At 37.2% G+C, this 20,803-nt stretch overlaps 2 protein-coding genes across 7 annotated transcripts in view; both read left to right on the top strand.

The window, feature by feature from the left end:
- Nucleotides 1–17,950, top strand: part of igsf9bb (immunoglobulin superfamily, member 9Bb) — a 113,811-nt gene extending 95,861 nt beyond the window's left edge. For 4 of the 5 annotated variants that reach the window (XM_065286957.1, XM_065286955.1, XM_065286956.1 and 1 more), the window contains 3 exons: nt 3,339–4,952; nt 8,515–8,642; nt 8,816–17,950. In XM_065286957.1, coding sequence (XP_065143029.1) covers nt 3,339–4,952; nt 8,515–8,642; nt 8,816–9,030 — 1,957 coding nt within the window. In that variant the 3' untranslated portion in view covers nt 9,031–17,950. Of the gene's footprint in view, nt 1–3,338; nt 4,953–5,959; nt 6,006–8,514; nt 8,643–8,815 lie in introns of those variants that run through there. The other variant, XM_065286958.1, reaches the window with a different exon arrangement.
- Nucleotides 17,951–18,369: 419 nt separating this feature from the next.
- arhgap32b (Rho GTPase activating protein 32b) overlaps nt 18,370–20,803 on the top strand; it is a 104,169-nt gene continuing 101,735 nt past the window's right edge. For both annotated transcript variants that reach the window (XM_065286948.1, XM_065286947.1), the window contains exon 1: nt 18,370–18,856. The gene's annotated coding sequence lies outside the window, so the exon portion shown is untranslated. The remainder of the gene's footprint in view (nt 18,857–20,803) is intronic.

Here is a 20,803-nt window from a genome sequence, read left to right as displayed (position 1 = left end):
CTTGCTCACAAAAAGGTTGGAGATGCCTGGTGAATAGTATTGTTCTATAGTCATCTGACATCCAGTCTAAAAAAGCTGCTTCTTTAATAAAGTCACACAAATTAAAGCTAAATCAAATGTCAAGATGTTCAATAAATAATGTTTGTAGTTGTGTTTGAAATATGGTACAAACATTTTAATTGTTTAAAGTTTTTCAATAGCCTACTTCATTGTACTTTTACATTTGCTCCAGTCTCTGTTCATTGTAATAGCCCAATATATTCTTGTTTTATTTTGTGTTCTGCAGAAGATTTTTTTTTTACACACTACCAATTAAATTATTTTGCTAATTAATATATTAATAGTAGGGCTGGGCATAGATTAATCTAGATTAATCTCATACAAAATAAAAGTAATTTTTTGCATAATATATGAGTTTGTGCTGTGTGTAAATATTATGTATATTTAAACACACACACACACACACACACACACACACATACATAAATATATATTTAAGAAATGTATTATTTATATATTGTTTTTTCAATTATATATAATATAGAATATTTACAAATATAAATAAATATATATAAACATGTAAATGTTTCTTAAATACATAAATGAATGTGTGTGTATTTACATATACATAATAATTACACACAGAACAAACTCATATGCAAAAAATTGCTTTTATTTTGTATGAGATTATTAATCTATGCACGGCACTAATTTATAGCTTTAAATGGTTTATTTGTATTGGATTATATGTATCCTGGAATATGTATTGTGTGTATACAGTGGCACTTGACTAATTTATATTAATTTAGATAACAAACAACATTTACAGTTGATTTTGAGGTATATTTTTATTTTTATTACAAAGCAAGATTTCCTTTTTTTTAAGTTAAATATGAAGGTGCGAATGGAAATGCTGCACAGGGCTGGCCTTAATCACCCCATAATGTTTGTTTCAGATTTCTCCCTCCCAAGCATCTGAACCACTGCCTGTATGTCACCAACACACCCTTGCACACAAGAGGTTAAGCTTTCAGCGACTGGGATTTCTGCGTGCACATTGCTTATTGTTTATTTATTCTTTTCTTGGTGAATTTGAACTATATCTTAAAGGTTATAAAATCTTATTGCTACAGTTATTATATTGTGAAGCCAGACTTTATGCATATTTGTATTGTTACTTGAAATTGCCTTTGCAGTATGTGATACAAGACGCTTCAAAGTGCTTCAAAGCTGTTTATTGTATTAATTGTGGTACTGTAATGCCAGACAATCATTCTTGAGGTTCCAACTTAGTTTGTTATAAAGGATTTTTTAATATCTGACAATCTGAACCAGCAAAAATGAAACAAATATTTGATTTTGAATTCTTGTACTTGTTTCTAGTATCAGTTTAAAGGCCTTGCCTCTTTAAGTCTGATAGTACAGTCCTGGTCAGAGTTAATCTAAGCAATGATGACAAAAATAAATCTGCATTGTTTATCATAATGTAAATCATTCAATAAAATAAAAAAAATGAAACTTTCAATGAAGCAAAAAAGTAAAACTATTGAATTAGTGGGAATCTCTTTATTAAATGTATCTCTAAACAATGCAGTTTTCTTTCAACAGCCTTCTTTGCTCATGTATAACAAGCATGCATTAAATTCAGACCAGGCTTGTATCTTTATGTCAGTGATCTGGAACGTTAATACAACACTGAGCATTTGATGTATAATCACTCAGCTTTAAAGTTGTGTTTATGTATTTCAGTAGTGTTGTTATAGATTTGCAGGTTGTATTTCTTAACTATATACTGTATTGTAGTGGTGTTGTGCATTTGTAAGATCTGTGAGAACAATCTCGAGATTGTTTTGCTACAAGAGTCTGTGTTGTGTGTGGCAAGAGACAAGCTTGCCTAATAGTACACTATATCATCGTTGCTTTAAGCAAGCACAGCGTCATTGTACCTGAATGGTGGTCATCAGTAGACAGTTGCCGTGGAAACCTAGCTTCGTCACAGCAGCCATTACAGGCGAAAGTGCATGCTGTTATGATTCAGCAAAAACAAAGCTTCAGCCATTACATTTGAAATCTGAATAAAATATTATGTCTGACATCTCTTGGTTTTCTCTCTTGTTTACTGGACTACACTTGTTATTTCTTGTTGTTTGGTCACAGGAATACTCTCTTTGTCCAACACTTCATTTACTCTGTCAACATCTGTGATTATTAAGAAGTTACATGTTTTTACATAAATTATAAATGTACTGTTGACATAACACTATTTATTTAATCTATAGGCAAACAATAGTGTTAAAAAACAAACAAGTATTAGTTATATTTTATCCGTGGTGACTGGAGAGTATAAGGCCTTAACAAGAATGAGTTATGACAAGATATATCCAGAAAGAAGAGGGAAACACAAACTTACTGTTATCATAAGGATCACACAAATAGCTTACGCATCTACATGGTAATATCCAGATATTTTTGATTAATCTGATTCATCTATTTTAAAAATTATTTTCCCTAAATATGTAAATTAACATTTTTAATAACAGGTCATAAATTACATTTAGCTAACATGATTGTGACATTTATTTAAATAGGCTACTATAAATAGTTTCACTGATCATTATGATAAATGCTACACTCACAATAAACAAGGATAAACAGTACAAGGGTATGCTAACAGTTTAAACTCAAGGTTAAGTAAATAAGTTAGTACTGAGTGAAGTGACAACTGTAGCCGTATTAGGTGGTGGTTCTTGGGGTTGATATACATTTGTGCTGAAAGCTACAATATTTTTTATTAGACCCTTGCTAGGTGTATTTAATGAGCAGTGTGTATTTATACAAGAGGGCCATAATTGAATTTGATTTGAATGAAAGCTTCACATTCTGAATTCATAATTAAACTAGAAAAAATTGTCAAAATATGTACCCCAGCTATCACTGGGCCAAGTACCCTTGCTTTGAAAAATAGCTTTGGACCTAAAGAGTTCATATTAGTATCTCAGAGGCACATATTGGTACCAAATGGTTACATATCTGTACCTAATGGTACACATTAGAACTACATATTTTAAAGGGTACTGCCCCAGTGACAGCTGAGGTACACATTATGCAAAGTTTTTTACTGTGTGGTGATAATGTGGTACAATAAGCACATTGGATCCATTGAACCTACCACAGTAAGCAGTCTGTAGTTTCAAATCTCAGTTTTTGTTTCCCATCGTCAAATAACTGAAGTCTTCCGGACATGCAATGAAACATTGTCTACAATTTTCAGACAAAAGCTTAAATCACTTACACATTAACTTATTCTTAAATGTTCTTCTTTTTTATTTATTTTATAGGTCATCTGGAAAGTTAAGTCCAGAGAGTGTCCGCTCCATGGGACCACCTTCAGAGTCTTCAGAGGATGGTTCACGAACTAAGAAGAGTCCTGCCAAGGAGAAGGAACTGTCCTTATACAAGAAGACCAAGAGAGCAATAATTAGCAAGAAATACAGTGTCTCGAAACATGAGGCAGAGGCCACCACACCTATTGAATTGATCAGCCGTGGTCCGGATGGTCGATTTGTCATGGATCCAACAGATATGGAGAGTCCAGTTAAGGCACGGCGCATTGAGGGCTTTCCATTCGTGGAGGAATCTGACCTGTACCCTGAATTTCGACAGTCTGATGACGAGAATGATGATCCGGGGCCGATGCCACCTATGATGGCTACCCTCAGACCCCATCATATATCCCCCATCTCCTCAAGCCAGGACTCTTATTTGCAGCCCCCTGCCTATAGTCCTCGCTTTCAGAGGCCCATGGAAGGTTTGACTATCATGGAGACCAGTCGGCTCCAGGCTACAGGACAGATCCGTGGTGCTCCTCACTTCCGAGCTTTTTCCCATGGCCAGTTCTACAGCTATTTGGGAAGTCCTGGGGAACCTGAGCCTCCACCTCCTTTCTACATGCCAGAAACCAGCCCACTCAGCTCAGTAATGTCTTCACCCCCTTATCACTTCGAAGGCCCCTTTGGACATCCCGCCATCCCTGAGGAAGTTGGTGAGGGAGAGATTCAGCATTATGCAGTCTCTGGCTACACCCTTCCCTTGGCACACCCTTCCTCACGCTCTCCCGACATCTGGCAGCGACCTGAATTCTCATTTGCCACAATTGAGGGCCCTCATTTTATTTTTCCACCCCCGCACCCTTTGCATTTTCATCCAGAACCTCCCCTTCCTCCCCCTCTTGTTCTTCCTCCTAGTGCCCTCCAGGTATCTCCTTACCCTGGTATCCTGCAGCTGGAGGCCCCAAAGAGCCGCCCAGGCAAGTCTCCCAGCAAGGTCAAGCCTCAGGGCCTTCCAGCCAAGCGTTTACCTATGCAAGAGGCACAGAGTCTAGGGCAGCTAAGACACACAAGCCACGGTATGGGTGTACCGGTATTGCCTTACCCTGACCCAGTGTCTCACATGGTTGGCCCAAGCTCATTGGGAAGCCTGGACACCCGATGGTACGAGCTGACACCAAGGCTTAGCCCCAGGCAGCCCCGAAGGATGGAACCCAGCATGGTTGTTCTCCAGCCATCCCGCCTCTCACCCTTAACCCAGAGCCCAATTAGCTCTCATGAAGGCTCACCAGAGATTGTAGTGCGACCCAGGCCCCGCCCCAGTGTCATTCAACCCCAGATTCCTCCTGAGATGTCTGAGATTACCCTCCAACCTCCTTGTTCTGTTAGCTTCTCTAAGGGGTCCTCTCCCTCCTCGTCTCCCGCTCAAGGCCAAGGCAGCCGAAGAGCAAGTCCCAGCTACCGATCCCACATGGCGTATGCCACCTCAGCAACAAGCTATCCGTCACAGTCCCCTTCACCTCCTGTAGAAAGCAGCAACATTTTTGGGCAGATGCCAACCCAGAGGAGGACTGAGGAGGAGATTCTTCCGTCAGAACCCTCTCCACCACAGTTATCAGCTTCAGGGTAGGTGCAAAAGGTTTATTGCGTGTGGACCGACAGATCACGTATCATCTGGCCTGTTAGTGTAACATCTAAAATCTTTCTGGGGTCTCAGTGCAGCAATAACCACAAATCTATTTGAACTTATTTTGGCCTAAAGCTACAGTTTGCTTACATGTGAAGGGCAAACAATGTTTGCTGCTTGGCTTAAATTTAGTTTAAGCAAATTCATGTTTTCATAGATACACTGCCCCAGTTGGCTTGCATTATTCAAAACCATTCAAAACCATTTTCTACATAAGTTACAAGTCGTGTGCTATAGTTTTCTATGCCACTAATGCTGCTTTTCATGTCAAACATCCAATTTCATTCATGAGGTCTGTGAAGCACTTTAAGACACTTGTCTTAGATGAAAAGTGGTTGTGGCGTCACAGTTTCCAAGTCGAGACTTGGTGAATTATTTGCTTCACAGACATGGTGACAGACCTTTTAGGGCTACGTGTCTGGAGAAGTTTCATTTAAAGTCAATTGAAAATGCAATGACGAAGCCCCTAAAAAGCCTGGAATCAGAGGGACATCACCACAGGACCTCAGCTGTTCCATTCACTATCATGCTTTACCCTGCCTTTCACCCAACAGGAGGAACCCCACATGTGCAATACAATTGACCAATCCCAGTCCAAATGAAGCCCACTGTTTTCACTAACTCCAGGCTTTTTAGGACGACTTACAGTATGTTTGATTGTGGAGGATGAGGTTTGTGTGATCGGTACAGCAGGCACAGGACTCCTCTCCTGTTCCAAAGTAACCTGACCGCATGATTGCCTTTTCCACACTTTCCCCCTCTCTCAAGCCTCCTGTCACCCAGGTCAACCTAGCTCTGACTGCCAGGGGGAGGCTTGTTGGGCGAATCGTGTTGCAGGGACTGTCTGCTCTCATCTGTTGCAATGTCCTCATCATCTTAATTAGGGCATTTGGTCAATCTTGATGACTCCTCGAGTCTTACCTGCTTTGTTTTTGATTGATCTCAGCTATCTGGGCAGCGTTGTTGTGACCAGGTCCTCTACACCGCAATAGGTAAGGGTTGGATCCATGTCTGAAAGGGGGGGGCAGCAGGTGGGGCTTTTATTCACCTCGTCCTTTAAAGGGGAATACAAGTCTTTGGGTCTTGCTTTTCTTTTTTTTCCTTTTACATTTATTTTGAGGTAGTCTCACATTTTAGTTCTGCAGTCTTGAAGCCTATATGCATTCTGGTATTAGTATGCATATTTAAGTTTCTCAGGAAACTTTAGCATAGGAAATCCAGAATATATCATTTGGTCAACATAACATCCTCATGCTTGAGACGCAATTGGGATGCTTATCATTGTTAATATTAAGATAAAACGTTCTTTTTTTTTAAATAATAATTTAAATAATCGTTTATAGCAAATGATGATGCTCGACCTAGAAATAGGTGACCAGTCATTAGGGACCGTCTCAAGCAGGAGACTCAGTTGCATGTTATACTTCATTTTGGGTAGGTGCTCTTTATTACCAGTTCAAGTGATTTTAAAGCCATGGACCACATTGTATGATCAAGTCCAACATTTACAGTATAAATATTTCAGAACTTTTAATGTATTATCAGCGTCGATCTAATGTAAACACACTGTGTGCACTTGTAAGTTTGGACTGCAGAACCGTTCACAATCGCATTTCACAATCACAAAGAGCAAGTTATCTTCCAAAACACCTAATGCACTTCCTTCACAATGGAGAAAGTACTATTGGCACCAGGAAACAATCTTTGACCTTATGAAGTGCTTTTCCTGAGTATTCCCCTTTAAAGTTCTGTTCCATGTGCAAAATGCCATGCATGCCATTGCTAAATATTGCTCTTCAGTTGAAAAACCAACAAATATCTGAGTAAATTCTTGTTACATTTGTCGTCCAAGTGCTTCGTTTTATTTTTCATTATGTGACTGTTCCCAAGTAGCCATTTCCCCCTCCCGCCATCTCTCCCCCTGTCAGCATGGTGAAGCCCATTGTAGACAGTATTCATGTCTATGAGCACATTTCTGACAATGCTTTGTCGCTGAGCTGTGATTTTCCCCCTCTACTAATGGCCTTTAATTTCTCTCGGCAGCCACAGCAGAAGGACGGCCCCACTATAATGCTATTTCTGTTATTTTATCGTGCCTCATGAGAGCTGTTGTGTGTACGTGTGTGGTGTGCTGTGTGGGGCAGAGTAAGCGGGCTGCTGGTTTAAGTGCCTCCATACTGTATTCGGATGGGAAGACTGTACATACAGTACCACTTAACTCTTTGAGAATGCATTTATTTTTCTTTATAAAGTATATAACAGTAGGCTTAGAATTTCCTTAGAATATATGTCATGATTAAAGTTTCTCTTTAAACAGATGAAAATTGTTGCCATATTGAGGTACTGTATACATTTTAAAACTAAATATCTTTCATATGATAAAATATGACAAATATTTATGTTTTGCCTGTCTGATGTGTAAGCTGGACTCTTTAGCGCTTTTCCATTGCATAGTAACCCACAGTTTGGTTTGGGTCGGGTCAGCTCCAACTGGGGGCTTTTCCACTGGGTGCAGTACGTATCACCCAATATTTTTTTAGTACCACCTCGGCTGGGGTTCCAAGCGACCCGAGCTGATACCAAAGCGTGACGGAAAACACTGTAGATTAGTGATTGGTCTGAGAGAATCGTCAGTACCAGCATCATCACTATAATGTAAAAGATTAGCTTTACCTTCATGCTAGCTTGCGCTGTCTCAAGTAAACCTGTTGTCATCTGTGCTCTGCTATAAGTTCCCAAACACCCTTTTAGCGATGAGAAACATCCACAGGTTGAGAATCAGGAACACCATAAAAAAAATTTTCTAGACTTGCAGTTTGTGGCGGCACATTTGCACACATCCGCATATATTCTTAAATGCAACTTAAATGAGACTCAGCGGAACGCGTCGATTGACGCAATGGGTGTTTGTACAGAAACTGTCATGTGAGACAGAGGGAGTGATAAATACGATGTGCAAACATCTATTTGTGGTGGTCAATTTTAATTTTGTGGCGGACTGAGAAATAAATGAATGTATGGGAATGTACAAAGGCGCTCTCAGTTGAATGATGTCACAGCAGTAGGCAGCGCAAATATAACGACATGCCTATAAGTTTATAAAGTGTTCCAAAACCCTGATGGAAAAGCTAACCAGGCCAAAGTGAGGTGAGCTGACCCGACCTGACCCAAACCAAACTTTGGGGTACTATGCAATTGAAAAGCGCCATTTATTTTTTGGTTAGGCATTGATTGACATTTCATGTCATTTTGAGGAAGATCCCTTAAATCTCCAAGTAAACTCTTTTTTCTCTAATTTTGCATCAAATTTATCAGGTTAAATAAACTTGGTTCAGATCAGTTGGGTGTAATGTTTGTGTACAGTAGGTAATCTGAGTTAGCAGCAGTAATTTGAGCAAGGCCATGTGGTCACTACTGTGACCGGTTTAACACACATGGCGTCTCACAGCTCCACCAGTGCCCTGTGTGATGGTTCTGCTTCTTTTTGCCCCCCCCCTGCAGAAAACGTCGAGGTGCATCAAGTGGCTCTGCAGGGTCTGAGAGGATAGAAGCACTCAGATATCAACGAGTGAAAAAAGTCAAGAAAGTCGGAGTCAACAATAACAACTCCAAGAGCAGACGAAAGACGGGTGAGGACCAAGTCATGCACTGAATTTCTTCAATTGTAAATAAATGAACTCTGCAAATGTTCAGTACGGCGCTCTGTGTCTCTCTGCCTGAGGAGAAAAGTGTGATTGTTTTACTGATTTTGAAATGAAAAGGTTTTATGAAGGAAAGTATCCCTATATATCTCTGTAAACAGGTGTGCCCGCCTCTCAGACCCAGCAGCCCCACACCTCTCAGGTCCTCCAGCCAGAAGAAGCTCTCTACCTCCGCAAGAAGAAGAAAAAGTTGACCCGCCAGGACCCGTACACCCGCTTCTCCGCTCTGCTGTACCGTCGTCCGCCCCAAGAAGACCAGAAGGCCATTTTGGCAAGCATGGACACGGCAGACCCAGACCATGCCACTCTTCTCTAAAGTCCAAAAGAGAACAGGCCACCCTCTCTGAGCTCCTTACACCATCTTTATGTCCACACCTGACTTCAATGGTTGACTTTCTTTACTCTTACTAAGTCACAACATAATGCCGGTCGAAAGCGTTTCAGCAAGGTTTTGCTACAGTTCATATACCTCACATTTAAATGGATTGGTATTTAGCAGCTTTTAAGAGGATTTCGTTTCTCATTACATGGTTGTCAAGCCTCTCTTTTATTCTGCAGGCATGTCAATAATATCTCGTGGTTGATCACAGGGTTAGTACAGATATACCTCAGATTCATCTAAAGCTTAGCAGCAAACACAATTCATTTTTTTTTTTAGAACTTACCAAAATGCACATCTTTAACATACTTGCGTTAACCATACAAGATGGATGTGGATCTGGGTTAAATTTTGCATTTGACACAGTGCCCTTTATTTATATTTGCAAGGCACCATAACTATGGTAAGGTATTACAGATGGACAAAATAAGCATTGTGTGAGTGAATGTAAGTGTGTGTCTATAATTTCTCCCTGAGGAATATGATGAAATTACAACGGTTTTATATTACAGGAAATTATATAAATTCTCTTAAATTACAAAGCACAATGATTCATGTATCTGCTAAGGCTGTAGGAAAGAAAGATGCAGGCGTATGGCAGCCATTTGAGAAACCATTAAAATATTCATTTCTATTTTTCTTTTTTGATAAACATATAAGATGTATATCTTTTGAACGAAGATCAGCACTGGAGCAAAACCTTGTTGGCTGCTTCGCCTTGATATCTATATCTATTTAAAGCTAACCTCACTTCTCTTGGTTATCAAGTCCTATTCAAAACATACTATAGTAATGCCAAAAATACTACAGCTTCCTAATCAATAAGACAATATGTGTACTGTACTGTGAGGAGGATAGGATTTTGTGCCATAATATACTATAGTATTTTTAGCATTTACAATACGATGCCCCCTTGCATTTAAAAAGGCCCTAACAGGGCTCACATTCATAAGATTTGTTTCTGTTTAACTCAACAAAACTAAAATGTACTGCCTTTGTGGGCTACTGTAGAGCCTTTTGTTTTTTTTGGTCTCTCTCCTCTGTCAAGATCTCTTTGGGATGAGAGGGCTATTCCCAGCGGCCAAAGGTTTTTATTGTGTTTCTATCATCCAACGGTGCTTCTTTTCTAAAGATAGACATGTATTTTCACTGTCTTACCAGACATAACTATACATATAGTGTGCTAGCCATTGTCAAAGGGGGACATTATGGCCGTCAGGAGACCAGTGGCATGATCTGTATGTCTTATCACTTGATGTACATTCAGCTCAACGGTGGGCTTGTACATTTGAAAATGTCTCAAATAAGTGGCTGAACGGTGAACTTTTATCATTATGACTTTATAGTGCGTGGTTCTAGCTAAGCCCCTTTCAGTGGCCAACCTCCACATTATAGGCATTTTAACAGCCTATACGTAAGGTGCTATCAAACTTATGAAGTCTTCAGAGTGTACTAATATTAATATTGTTTTATGTCACTAGTTTGATCTTCCGGCAGATAATGGCTGCTGCTTATCTCCTGAACACCTCAGTATTGGATGATTTAGGATTTTAATACCATCCTGCATCTGTTATTGATAAGCCTTCCGCTGTCTGCTGTGATATCTTGTGAGGTCATCGGACGATATATCAACATTCATACTTGATTGTATAAGTGTGCTGAACGTTAGCATCAGGTTTGTGTTTTTAGCTGTGGAGTTGTTAAAGGGAAGCTAGGGAAGTTGAAAACTGGCACACACATGCGATGATGATTTTGTTACAGTCGCGATGTACTGTAATATCCGCTTATATGAGACCAGCGCATTAAGTGCTCCTTTTTAAGTATCATAATGTTTTATTTGCCTTGTATTGATTTTTAAGAATGACGCCATCTTCAGCTTGTAGAGATTTTATTTTGCATTGTGGTATGAGAGCTGTTCAGACCCTCCAACCATGGTTGAGCCTCCAACCATTTGTGCGTTGTGTGAATCGATGGCTTGAAATTTCGAGCGCAGACTTGATTGTTTATTCGTGTAATTGTTGTTTCATTTGTAATTCAAGTAACCACATTAGATGAGACCTACATACTAAAGTTAGGTATTTTATGTGTGTGCAACAACATTAGATAGACAACTGATGTTGTTCATAGATGTGCTGAAGTATTTTTGATCCATTTCACTGGCAAATATGGTGCTTTCTAAAAAGATATACAACTATTTAATTACCTTAATATTGTGTTCTTTTTTATTTAAAGCCTTCATACGAAAGAGTAATATGAAAATGAATATCCAAAATGCTAGGAATGTACTGTAATATTTGTATATAATATATTAGCATATATTGCACAATGTATTATAAAATTTTAGTAATTTTGAATAAATTGGCCAATATATGCACTCATCGTAATATATTGATAGAAAAAATATTGTCATATTTTGGATTCAGTTTCTAATGCTATCTTCTGTTCGTTTTTCACGATGGCTGGAATGCATGAGAGCATTTTTGAGCCAAGAGAGCTTAATGTGTCAGTCCATGTTGAATTCACCTTCACTTTAAATTTGCAACTTAATTTTTTTTTAAAGAGCTAACAGTGGAACGTTTGAGTCTGGGAAAGCTGTCTAAAGCTACAAGATTATCAGTCTAGCTCAAATTCAACATTGCGGGTGACTTTGTAGCATCAATTGTTGAACAGATTGTCTAGCTTTAATGAACTGTATTGAGATTTTGGGAGGTAATTAGTGCTAACTTGATTTGGCTCATAGGCAATGTAAAATGAGATTTATTGTAGGATTGTTGAGATTGATAAAATCAACCTTTATATTTCAGTAGCTTTATAGATATGATAGAGATTCATCCAGGCATTAGTTTCATTATTTATTTTATTGTACAAATTTTTATATCTAAAAATTAAAACATATTACTTTTGACAATACATCTCAAGCTAAGCATTTTTCCATTCCAGTTCATTTTTAAGGTGCATCGTTTTTAATAAAAGCATCTTAGTAAATCTTGGTCCTTTGTTTTGATTGAAAAAGTAGTAATTTCACATTCTGTGAACATTTAGCAATTTGCATCTTCTAGGTTTATTTTTCCATAAAAAAATGTATTGTGTTTACATCCCATTCACATTTATGTTCAGAGCAGATGCTTACCAAAGCAACTTTCAAGAAAGTGCACATATTGCATACTTGGCAAGTACTCCCATATCATTATTCATTATTATGGAAAGAATGAAGCTCTATTTATCAGCACATGGTTTTATCCCATCTGTAGATTGTTTAAAATGTTGCAGATGATGTTTAGATACAGATCCATGTTGCCATTAGTATGTACTTTAACTTCTTAACACTTTGTTTCCAGTCAGAGCAGGATAGCTTTAATATATGGAGATGGGATTTATCTGTAAAACCACTGTTAGGCTCTTGTAAGTCGAAGCCTTGTTGTATTAGATACATGTTTACATGAGTAGTAAATAGATTTGTATTTTTAGCATGATTTTGCTGAATGTTACTAAATCAATCAATCATAGCATGGGTGCAAAGAGACGTCATGACTTTTCTTCTTGCCTTTTATTCTGATATTTTTGGTTATTTAATAATTTAATATTTTTTCAATTTCTTATGTACTTTGGAATGTAATTGAAGAGCTCAGATGCAAAAGTCATCAAAGATAATATTGACAAAATGTTCTCGGCACGTATTATATGTTCATCAAATATGTTCACTTCAAATCCGGCCTCAGGCCATTTAGAAATACCAGTTTGTTGGCAAAGTCTGTTAATCGCCACAGCGATTTTTCTTCAAAGTCGGAAGACAAATATGTACGGACCCTGAATCCCATTTAAACTTGTGTCCCTTGTGAATACTTGATTCTGAATGCAACACGAATGTACCAGCCACATGCATCAACAGCGCCCCCTGATGTGTGGTTCACTTTCTTCAATTTTTTTATTCTGATTTTCATAATTTGCAATGTTTCTAGCTGCATCTTTAGTTTACTATGTCTTTATTTTACAAAGTGGAGTTTTTTTCCGAAAAGCTTGCATGCACTTAGAGGGGTTTGCAGTGAAAGACATTCAAAGAATAAAATTACATTTGTGACAATAAGGCATTTTACTGACTAATAAACTTTTCATTGCCATCAAAGTGAAATTACTGAACCTAAACATAAGATAAAAATGCTCATTTACAAAAAAGTCAGACGCACTTAGAGGGTTTTGCATCTGAACTCTTTAATTATAAATAATAAAGTGACACAAAGTAAACCCATTACATACCCAACACATTTTAAACATTTCCCGAAACTTTTAAAAGCTCAAGCAGGCGAATGGGGCTTCGTCCATTTAAAACACTTTCAACTTTTACATTTGAAAATCCAAGCCTAGAAAACTTGTGGTTAATTTTATTTATGACAATTGCAAAATGTTATATGCCTATGTACCAATCTACACTGCGTTTCAGATTGTTAACACAACTAATGAGTTAAATGAACTAATGTTTAAGTTAACGTCTCAAAATATAACCTCGTATACATCAGGGATACAAAAAGCATAAGAATGAACAAGCTGCTCATAGTTTTGCTATACAGTCTCAGAGAGAGAGAGAGAGAGAGAGAGAGAGAGAGAGAGAGAGAGAGAGAGAGAGAGAGAGAGAGAGAGAGAGAGAGAGAGAGAGAGAGAGAGAGAGAGAGAGAGAATGAATCAGCACAATGAAGAGTATATGGAGGTCAAGTCCTCACATAGCATTCAGAGCATCATCAGACTGCAGGAAATACATACAGTACAGATTATCAGGATACCAGCTCCACAGCGGACACACATACATACAATACCACAAGGTGTATACTGTTGTGGACAAAAATATTGGCACCCTTGGTAAATATGAGCAAAGACAGCGGTGAAAATAAATCCACAATGTTTCTCCTTTTGCGCTTTAATTATAAAAAAAATCAAAGAAATAAAATGATTTATTGAAGTAAATAAATTAAAATTGTGGGGATTTATTATTTATATAAATACACACTGGACACAATTATTGGCACCCCTAGAAATTTTAATGAGTAAAAAATATCTCATGTATATTCCCATTGATACTAAAATTTTAGCACACCAAGGTGACTAAATCATGATATTGTCCAATCATGACTTTCTGTTTCACCGCGGAATAAATATTAAGGAACACAAATCCCTTTATTCATTCATCACAATGGGTAAACCCAAAGACTTTAGTTCTTATGTTCGATTGTTGAGCTACACAAAGTGCAAAGTGGATTTAAGGAAATAGTTAAAACCATAAAAAATCTATTTCCACAATTAGGGCAATAATGAAGACATTTAAATCAACTGGAGATGTTTGCAAATCTGCCTGAAAGAGGACGTGTGTCTATATCATCTTAATGCCCACCAAGGACAATAATTCGAGTGGACAAAGACTCTCCAAGGACCACAGATGGAAAACATTATCTGGGGTCAGAAAGCTTAAAAAAAAATAAAGGAAAATAGCACCACCATCACCACAAGTTTTTTGGGACAAAGTTTAAGATATCCTCTGTTCTCATGCAAAAACAAACGTCAGCATATTAATTTTGCATACTGGAACTTTAAACAGGACTGGGTTCTGCGGCCATACGAAAAAAAAAGAGTTTATTGGCAGCAGGAACACAAGATAGCTTGGTGCCCACAGGAATTAAAATGTGGTCCATGTCTACAGTTAAATATAAATCTGAATCTTTATTATTATAAACTCAGTTTAATACCAGAGGTCCTGGACATCTTATTCAGATACATGGTGTCATGGAATATATTAAATACCAACAGATAAAAAAGTCAAAACCTGACTTGCTCTTCTAGAAATCTTACAAGGGGTCATGGTTAAATCTTCCTTCAAGACATTGGTTCAAAACTAACATCAACAAAAAATGGGTCACTCAGCACAACATCAAGGTTCTGCCGTCCCAGTTTCCTGACCTGAACCATACAGAAAAAGCACCAACATTTGAAGGGTCTGTATGGAGGAATAATATAAGATCACTTGCCATGAATTCTTTAACCTCATCAAACTCATAATACAGGACGGAGAGCTCTTATCCTCGCAAATGTGATACCCCACACTTTCAAATATTTTTTATCAACATTGGATTTTTGTGATTTTTTTTAATTAAAGCTCAAAAGGAGAAACATTCTGGATTTATTTTCACAGCGTTCACTACTCATATTTACCAAGGGTGCCAATATTTTTTTCCACAACTTTCTGTAGAGTGCAAATCATGCAATATATATTTTTTGTATATGAGGATATGTGGATATGGTACCACTGTTGCTGTCGACGGATGAGTGGAAATTCTTATTGATCTGTTTAAGTGACGTATAGAAACATGTAGCAGGCCTTCCCCTTTAATTATCTGTAATGTGAATGATAAAACTGTTACAGATGATGTTTTAAAATAAAATGATTTAACGTTACACACTAGTAGAAATGCAAACCAAAGTGGATGGTGTCAGCTTCGTTTTTGATTTTGAAACTTTTGCTGTGTGTTTCACTGTAATCCACTGGTTCGTGCAACACAATATCGAATACATTCTCACCTTTCCAATTGGCAATTACATGAATTTTTTTCTCATTCTTATTTCTGAATTTATCACATTTATTTGAAATATTGTGCCATTTTTAAGAGAATCATATGGACATTATGAATATTATATTTGCTGCATCAAAACAAATGAATGTATTGGATATGTGAAATATACTGGATGTTGCTGTACATTATTAATTAGGCACACAGTGAATTGAAACATGAATATGACAGATCATGACCTGTCACTGATCCCTGTGTGAAGTATATCTGACATGCTCAGTACAGTAATCACATTCAGTTCAATATACCTGCAGAGATCATCTTTATCATTAACAACCACTCATTATGGTGTCTAGTGCTGTCTGATTGATCAGATCAAGATCTCTGTGACTACAATGGCATTTGGTGGTATATAGTGGGGGTTGGGGGTAGGGTGTATGCACCTGCAATATGTATAGCAGCACAGTCCAAGATTAATGTATTCTGTATTCTTAATATAGTCAACAGACTGTACAAGTAGAAATATTTTGACAGTGTACTGTATGTATAAATAATAACAGATATTTATAGTTGCGTAATAAAGGAAAATTGGAGTCTTTAATTTTGTACTGCACTGAAAATCGAGAAGAAATGTTCCAATTTAGCTGTCTTGTTTATGGAGAAATAAATGTTCTTTCTGCTGTTAGAGGCTCATGGTAGCAAGGTGTGGTTATTAGCGAACTAGCAGATGATGCAAACTGCTTTTATAGTAGGTATTCGAACAGTAACTTTTATCCATAGACCTCAGTGTGGTGTGTAAGCAGCCATACCATGTAACATATCATGACTTGGTGCTATTGCTGATCTATTTTGTGGTCCAGACATTTCTCACCACTGAACAATCCTTCCTGTAGTAGCTGTAAATGCAAGCAAGAAAATCATACATCATACTTTACTATGTGAATGGGTTACTAAAACAAGAAATAGAAAAAATGAGATCCAGTCATGAAATAAATTTGGACATTAGGGGGTCAATATAGTTACAATGGAAAATATTTTTTGCTATTTTATTTGCTGTCAATTTTGTGTTCAGTCCTCGTATAAACTACTAAATACTCTATAAGCTTCTATAAACTTTTTTTAAAGAAATTTGTCAAACAGCATTATTATCCTTTTTTTTTTTTACAGCAGAATAACAAAGTTAACCTTTATGGTAGCCTCAAAATTCAATTTGTACCGATGTAAAAGATTTGCACCACCACTGCCTCTTTCAATTTCATTTGTAGAATTATTTGCAGATTTGCACATCACAATATGACCTCATAATCATTCAGAGTCAACTAGCATTGTTGTCAATAGACATCCGTATGCTGTCAGCATTTGCCTGCACAGAAGGTTAACTGAATTAAACATTGCATACAAGACTGCATGGTGTTGTCATCTGAGAACATTAACACCGGATTTTGTGTCATTTTTGTCTTCATTAATAAAAGAGGTTTTTATTTGACTTTCAAATGGTTTAATTGGTTTTATATATGTGTTTAAATAGTGATTGACCAGATTTGTCACTCAAGGGACATTTTGTCATCTACTCACCCTCATGTTGGTCAAGTCATGTGTAAGTTACTTTCTTTATCTGTGAAACACATGTACAAACACGCAGAGTGAAATAAATATGACTATTTTAATTTTTGAGTTAACCATTATTTCAGGAAAAATATTAAACACAATAAGGAATGTAAGTGTCCTCTATGTTCTGTATAATTTAATCTCATGTGTTGTAATGCCACTTCTGCTGTGCAATAGCTGTGATTTATTGATTTGATGTTTTTTATACATTTCATAAATGAAATTCAGATTGCATTTAGGGTTAACTATGTTTATCTCTTGTAATAGAACTGCACATTTTTCCATGTCTGCATTGTGCTAAATGAGTTTCATTGAGTTTTCAGTACTAGTATGGTATAGTTTTACATTCTGCAGTAGCTCTGAAATGACAAAATGACAAAACCTCAGACAAAATGGATCAACATCAAGCTATACTTTAAATCTACTTTAAAGAGGTGCTTTATTCATCAGAAACTAAGTTTAGAGATTTTGTTAGCCTACAGCAAGAAGAGAAGACATATTCTGATGCAGCAGTATTCACAAAATACACAACAGGGACAAATATATTAAAGTAGTGATTATTAAAAATGGCTAACAATACAAGATAACCTCACTTTGATTCACTTTACAGCTCATTGACATGTTCACATGCTAGAACCATTTTTTTCTTTTCCCCTTAAAATGTTTTGTATTTTGAGATAATAAAAGAAAAAAGAAAATGCATACCGTGTGAGATTGCTTATATAATATATAAGGGACACTAGGTTAACATTTTTCCAATTTCATTCATAACTTTCATAAACAGTGGCTCAGGCACGTGTCACACTTGTCCTATTGCCAGTAGATATAGTGGAGTTGTCCAGTTACGCTTTCTCTATTGCAATCATAATTTATTGCATAATGGTATTATGTGTTTGAAATTTGGCATAATTCATATATAACAGTCACATATGGTGCAACTATTTTTAAGGGTATGAATGAGCACATGACAAATTCTGATCATAACTTATGTTATACAAGCTATCATACCTATAAGAATCGATGGAATAATTCCATCAGTGCATTCTGATCACATCTGCGCCAATCGCGCTTATGTGGTCACGGCGACGCGCATGGAACGCCGATGCGCGGCCACGCTTTTAAATGTTGAAACGAAGTCTCCCTTGGATAGTGGCGGTGTGCGTGGCTCATCAGAGCAGAAAGACAGCAAACATCTCATCGTGTATCTGCAAATATGAGAAGGGACCATAGATAGGTGACAGTTCCAGTCACATATTCAGTGATATTTTCGTAAGTTCAGTCAGGAGCGCCTCGCGAACAGCTGGCCGCTTGCAGCTAGCTGCAAAGCTAGCTCGACAAACCCCCTTCCCCACATGGATATTTTTATGTAACTTCATACATTTCACCACTCCGAGGTGGCGTTTTCAAGCAGCGCGATCCGGCATCATTTGGACTTTTGGACATTTTCTCGTTTGAATCTTACATTTTGCAATGCGACTCTGTGGTACCGCTGTTCTGGGCTCTCGCGCTGCGGTCTTCGTGGACTATCACTGGAGAGAGCGGTGCTGAGACACACTGACACCTCAGTATTAATTTTCTCAATTACTTACACCGTTTTACCACAGGTAAGTACCCAAACATGGCCATTTTCCGTTATAGTTATCAATAACTTGCTAGTGAAATCCGTGCGCGAGCCAGGGAAAGTGGAGCGGCTTGCATGTAATCGCGCGTGAGCACTCGCCTGCTCTCCTATAATAAACTCAGTTAAGTAGCTGTACATTGAGCACATCATTTGGGATTACGCTTATACTGTTTTCTTAAATTTAACCAAAGTGTTTCGATGTGTGTGGAAAGTTGAAATCGATTAGTAGCTTGCATTCATTCAAACACATTATTTTGGGGGTGGAGTGTGCAGTCTGTAGCCTACTTTTAAGGGCGCGTAAGCGTGCACTAGTTGTTTTACATTTACTGCTCTTTCCATTAAATGTAGAATATTCAAATGAACGTTTTTCAGATAGTGACGCATCGATATTTGTGTTTTAAAAGTAATATTTGGCCTAAGCGTTTATTTTCTGTACGCTAAACATAACAGAACCGAGAAGACTTGAAATACAGCAATTCCTATGTGAAAATGTTTCTCTAGTCTAGTGCAACAAAGATTTTATACACACATCCAGTGCTAAGGTGGTTTTATATGGAACTGAATTATGTCCATACGTTTGTTTGACAGTGAAAAATCCTAAATCTCAGACTTGACATTAGGAGTCAGCTGGAGGTATCTGTATGTGCATATTAAAGCAGTTGGTTGTTTGGTGAAAGGATTCCTATAAGCAAAATGCATAGCTTCTTCATGATACAGCTTTCATTGATTTTATTTCCGAGCACCCCTTCGAAGGGTAACCACAGAAATGTGATATTAGTCTGATGTCAGCATGCACAGAGGAACATCTAAAAAAGCATTGTAGGGCAGCAGATTCAAATATTATTAGAACAGATTGAGGTTATCCGTATTTGGCTACTGTTACAGAGGTTTGTCTTTTCCCAGCACTATTATAAAACTATTTTCCCTTCTTTACTTTGTCTGGTGCCTGGATCACACATGTGTTTCCATCAAGATTTGATTACTGTGGCTGCTAAAAGGATGAGCATTATTGATTACACACTAGTGTGCAGGTCATATTTCATCTCATCTTTCCAATTTTCTGCATCACTTAACACACAATGTCCCGTACTGCTCGAACAAAAAATATTTGGAGGACAGTGATGCAGTTCCTTAAGTTAACAAGACCATATTTGCACTACATCTTTAATGAATGACAGTAACATTCAATGCTTATTAAGCATTCATATTGCATTTATATCGATAACTGATAACGTATATGCTTTTTTTAACATCGCTAGCTATTATTTTTCAGTAAATCTTGGATTGCCTCAAAAGTGATTGATCTGAATTGTCTGTAAAACCCACCCAGCAAATGCAACCACTTCACAGCAAAGATCTCTCATATTGAATTCAGTTTTGTTACACACTGCTGAAGCCTTTCTTTCTCAAAAGGCATGAGATCAAAGTCAGTTTTCATTAGTTGATCTATTCTTGAATTTAGAAAGGCAGTTTGGGATGAGGCATTGATATATGACCTACTTAACTAGTGAATACACTTTCTGCATGAATACAAATTGAATGTATATTTGTGTGGTATGTTTGTATGTGTACAAAATTTAGTGAATGTGTAACTTTTTATGGCAGAAATGTTTTTCTATTCCAAAGAACCATAGAGATGCATTATTGCTTTTCTTATGATAATATAAAATGTTAAGAATAGTTATGTTGCTATAGCAGAAACAACAATTGTGACCTTTTGTATTGTGTTTAATAAGCATATATTACAGTAAAACTTAGAAATGTCTTCGATGCCATACAAGCTACATTTGTTTGAAGATGTCCTCCCTCAGCTTTTCATACTTTCTATTATGTTTATTTTAAGGCTGCAGGTTTTATGTCAATAACTTAAATATGCAATTTTGTTTTATATCTATGCTGTGATAAAAGCTGGTGAGTTTAGATTTTATGT

Source organism: Paramisgurnus dabryanus, chromosome 18, assembly GCF_030506205.2.
Source record: "Paramisgurnus dabryanus chromosome 18, PD_genome_1.1, whole genome shotgun sequence".
Classification (NCBI taxonomy): Eukaryota; Metazoa; Chordata; class Actinopteri; order Cypriniformes; family Cobitidae; genus Paramisgurnus; species Paramisgurnus dabryanus.
The sequence above is the reverse complement of the archived record's forward strand: the minus strand, read 5'-3'. Positions and strand labels throughout refer to the sequence as shown.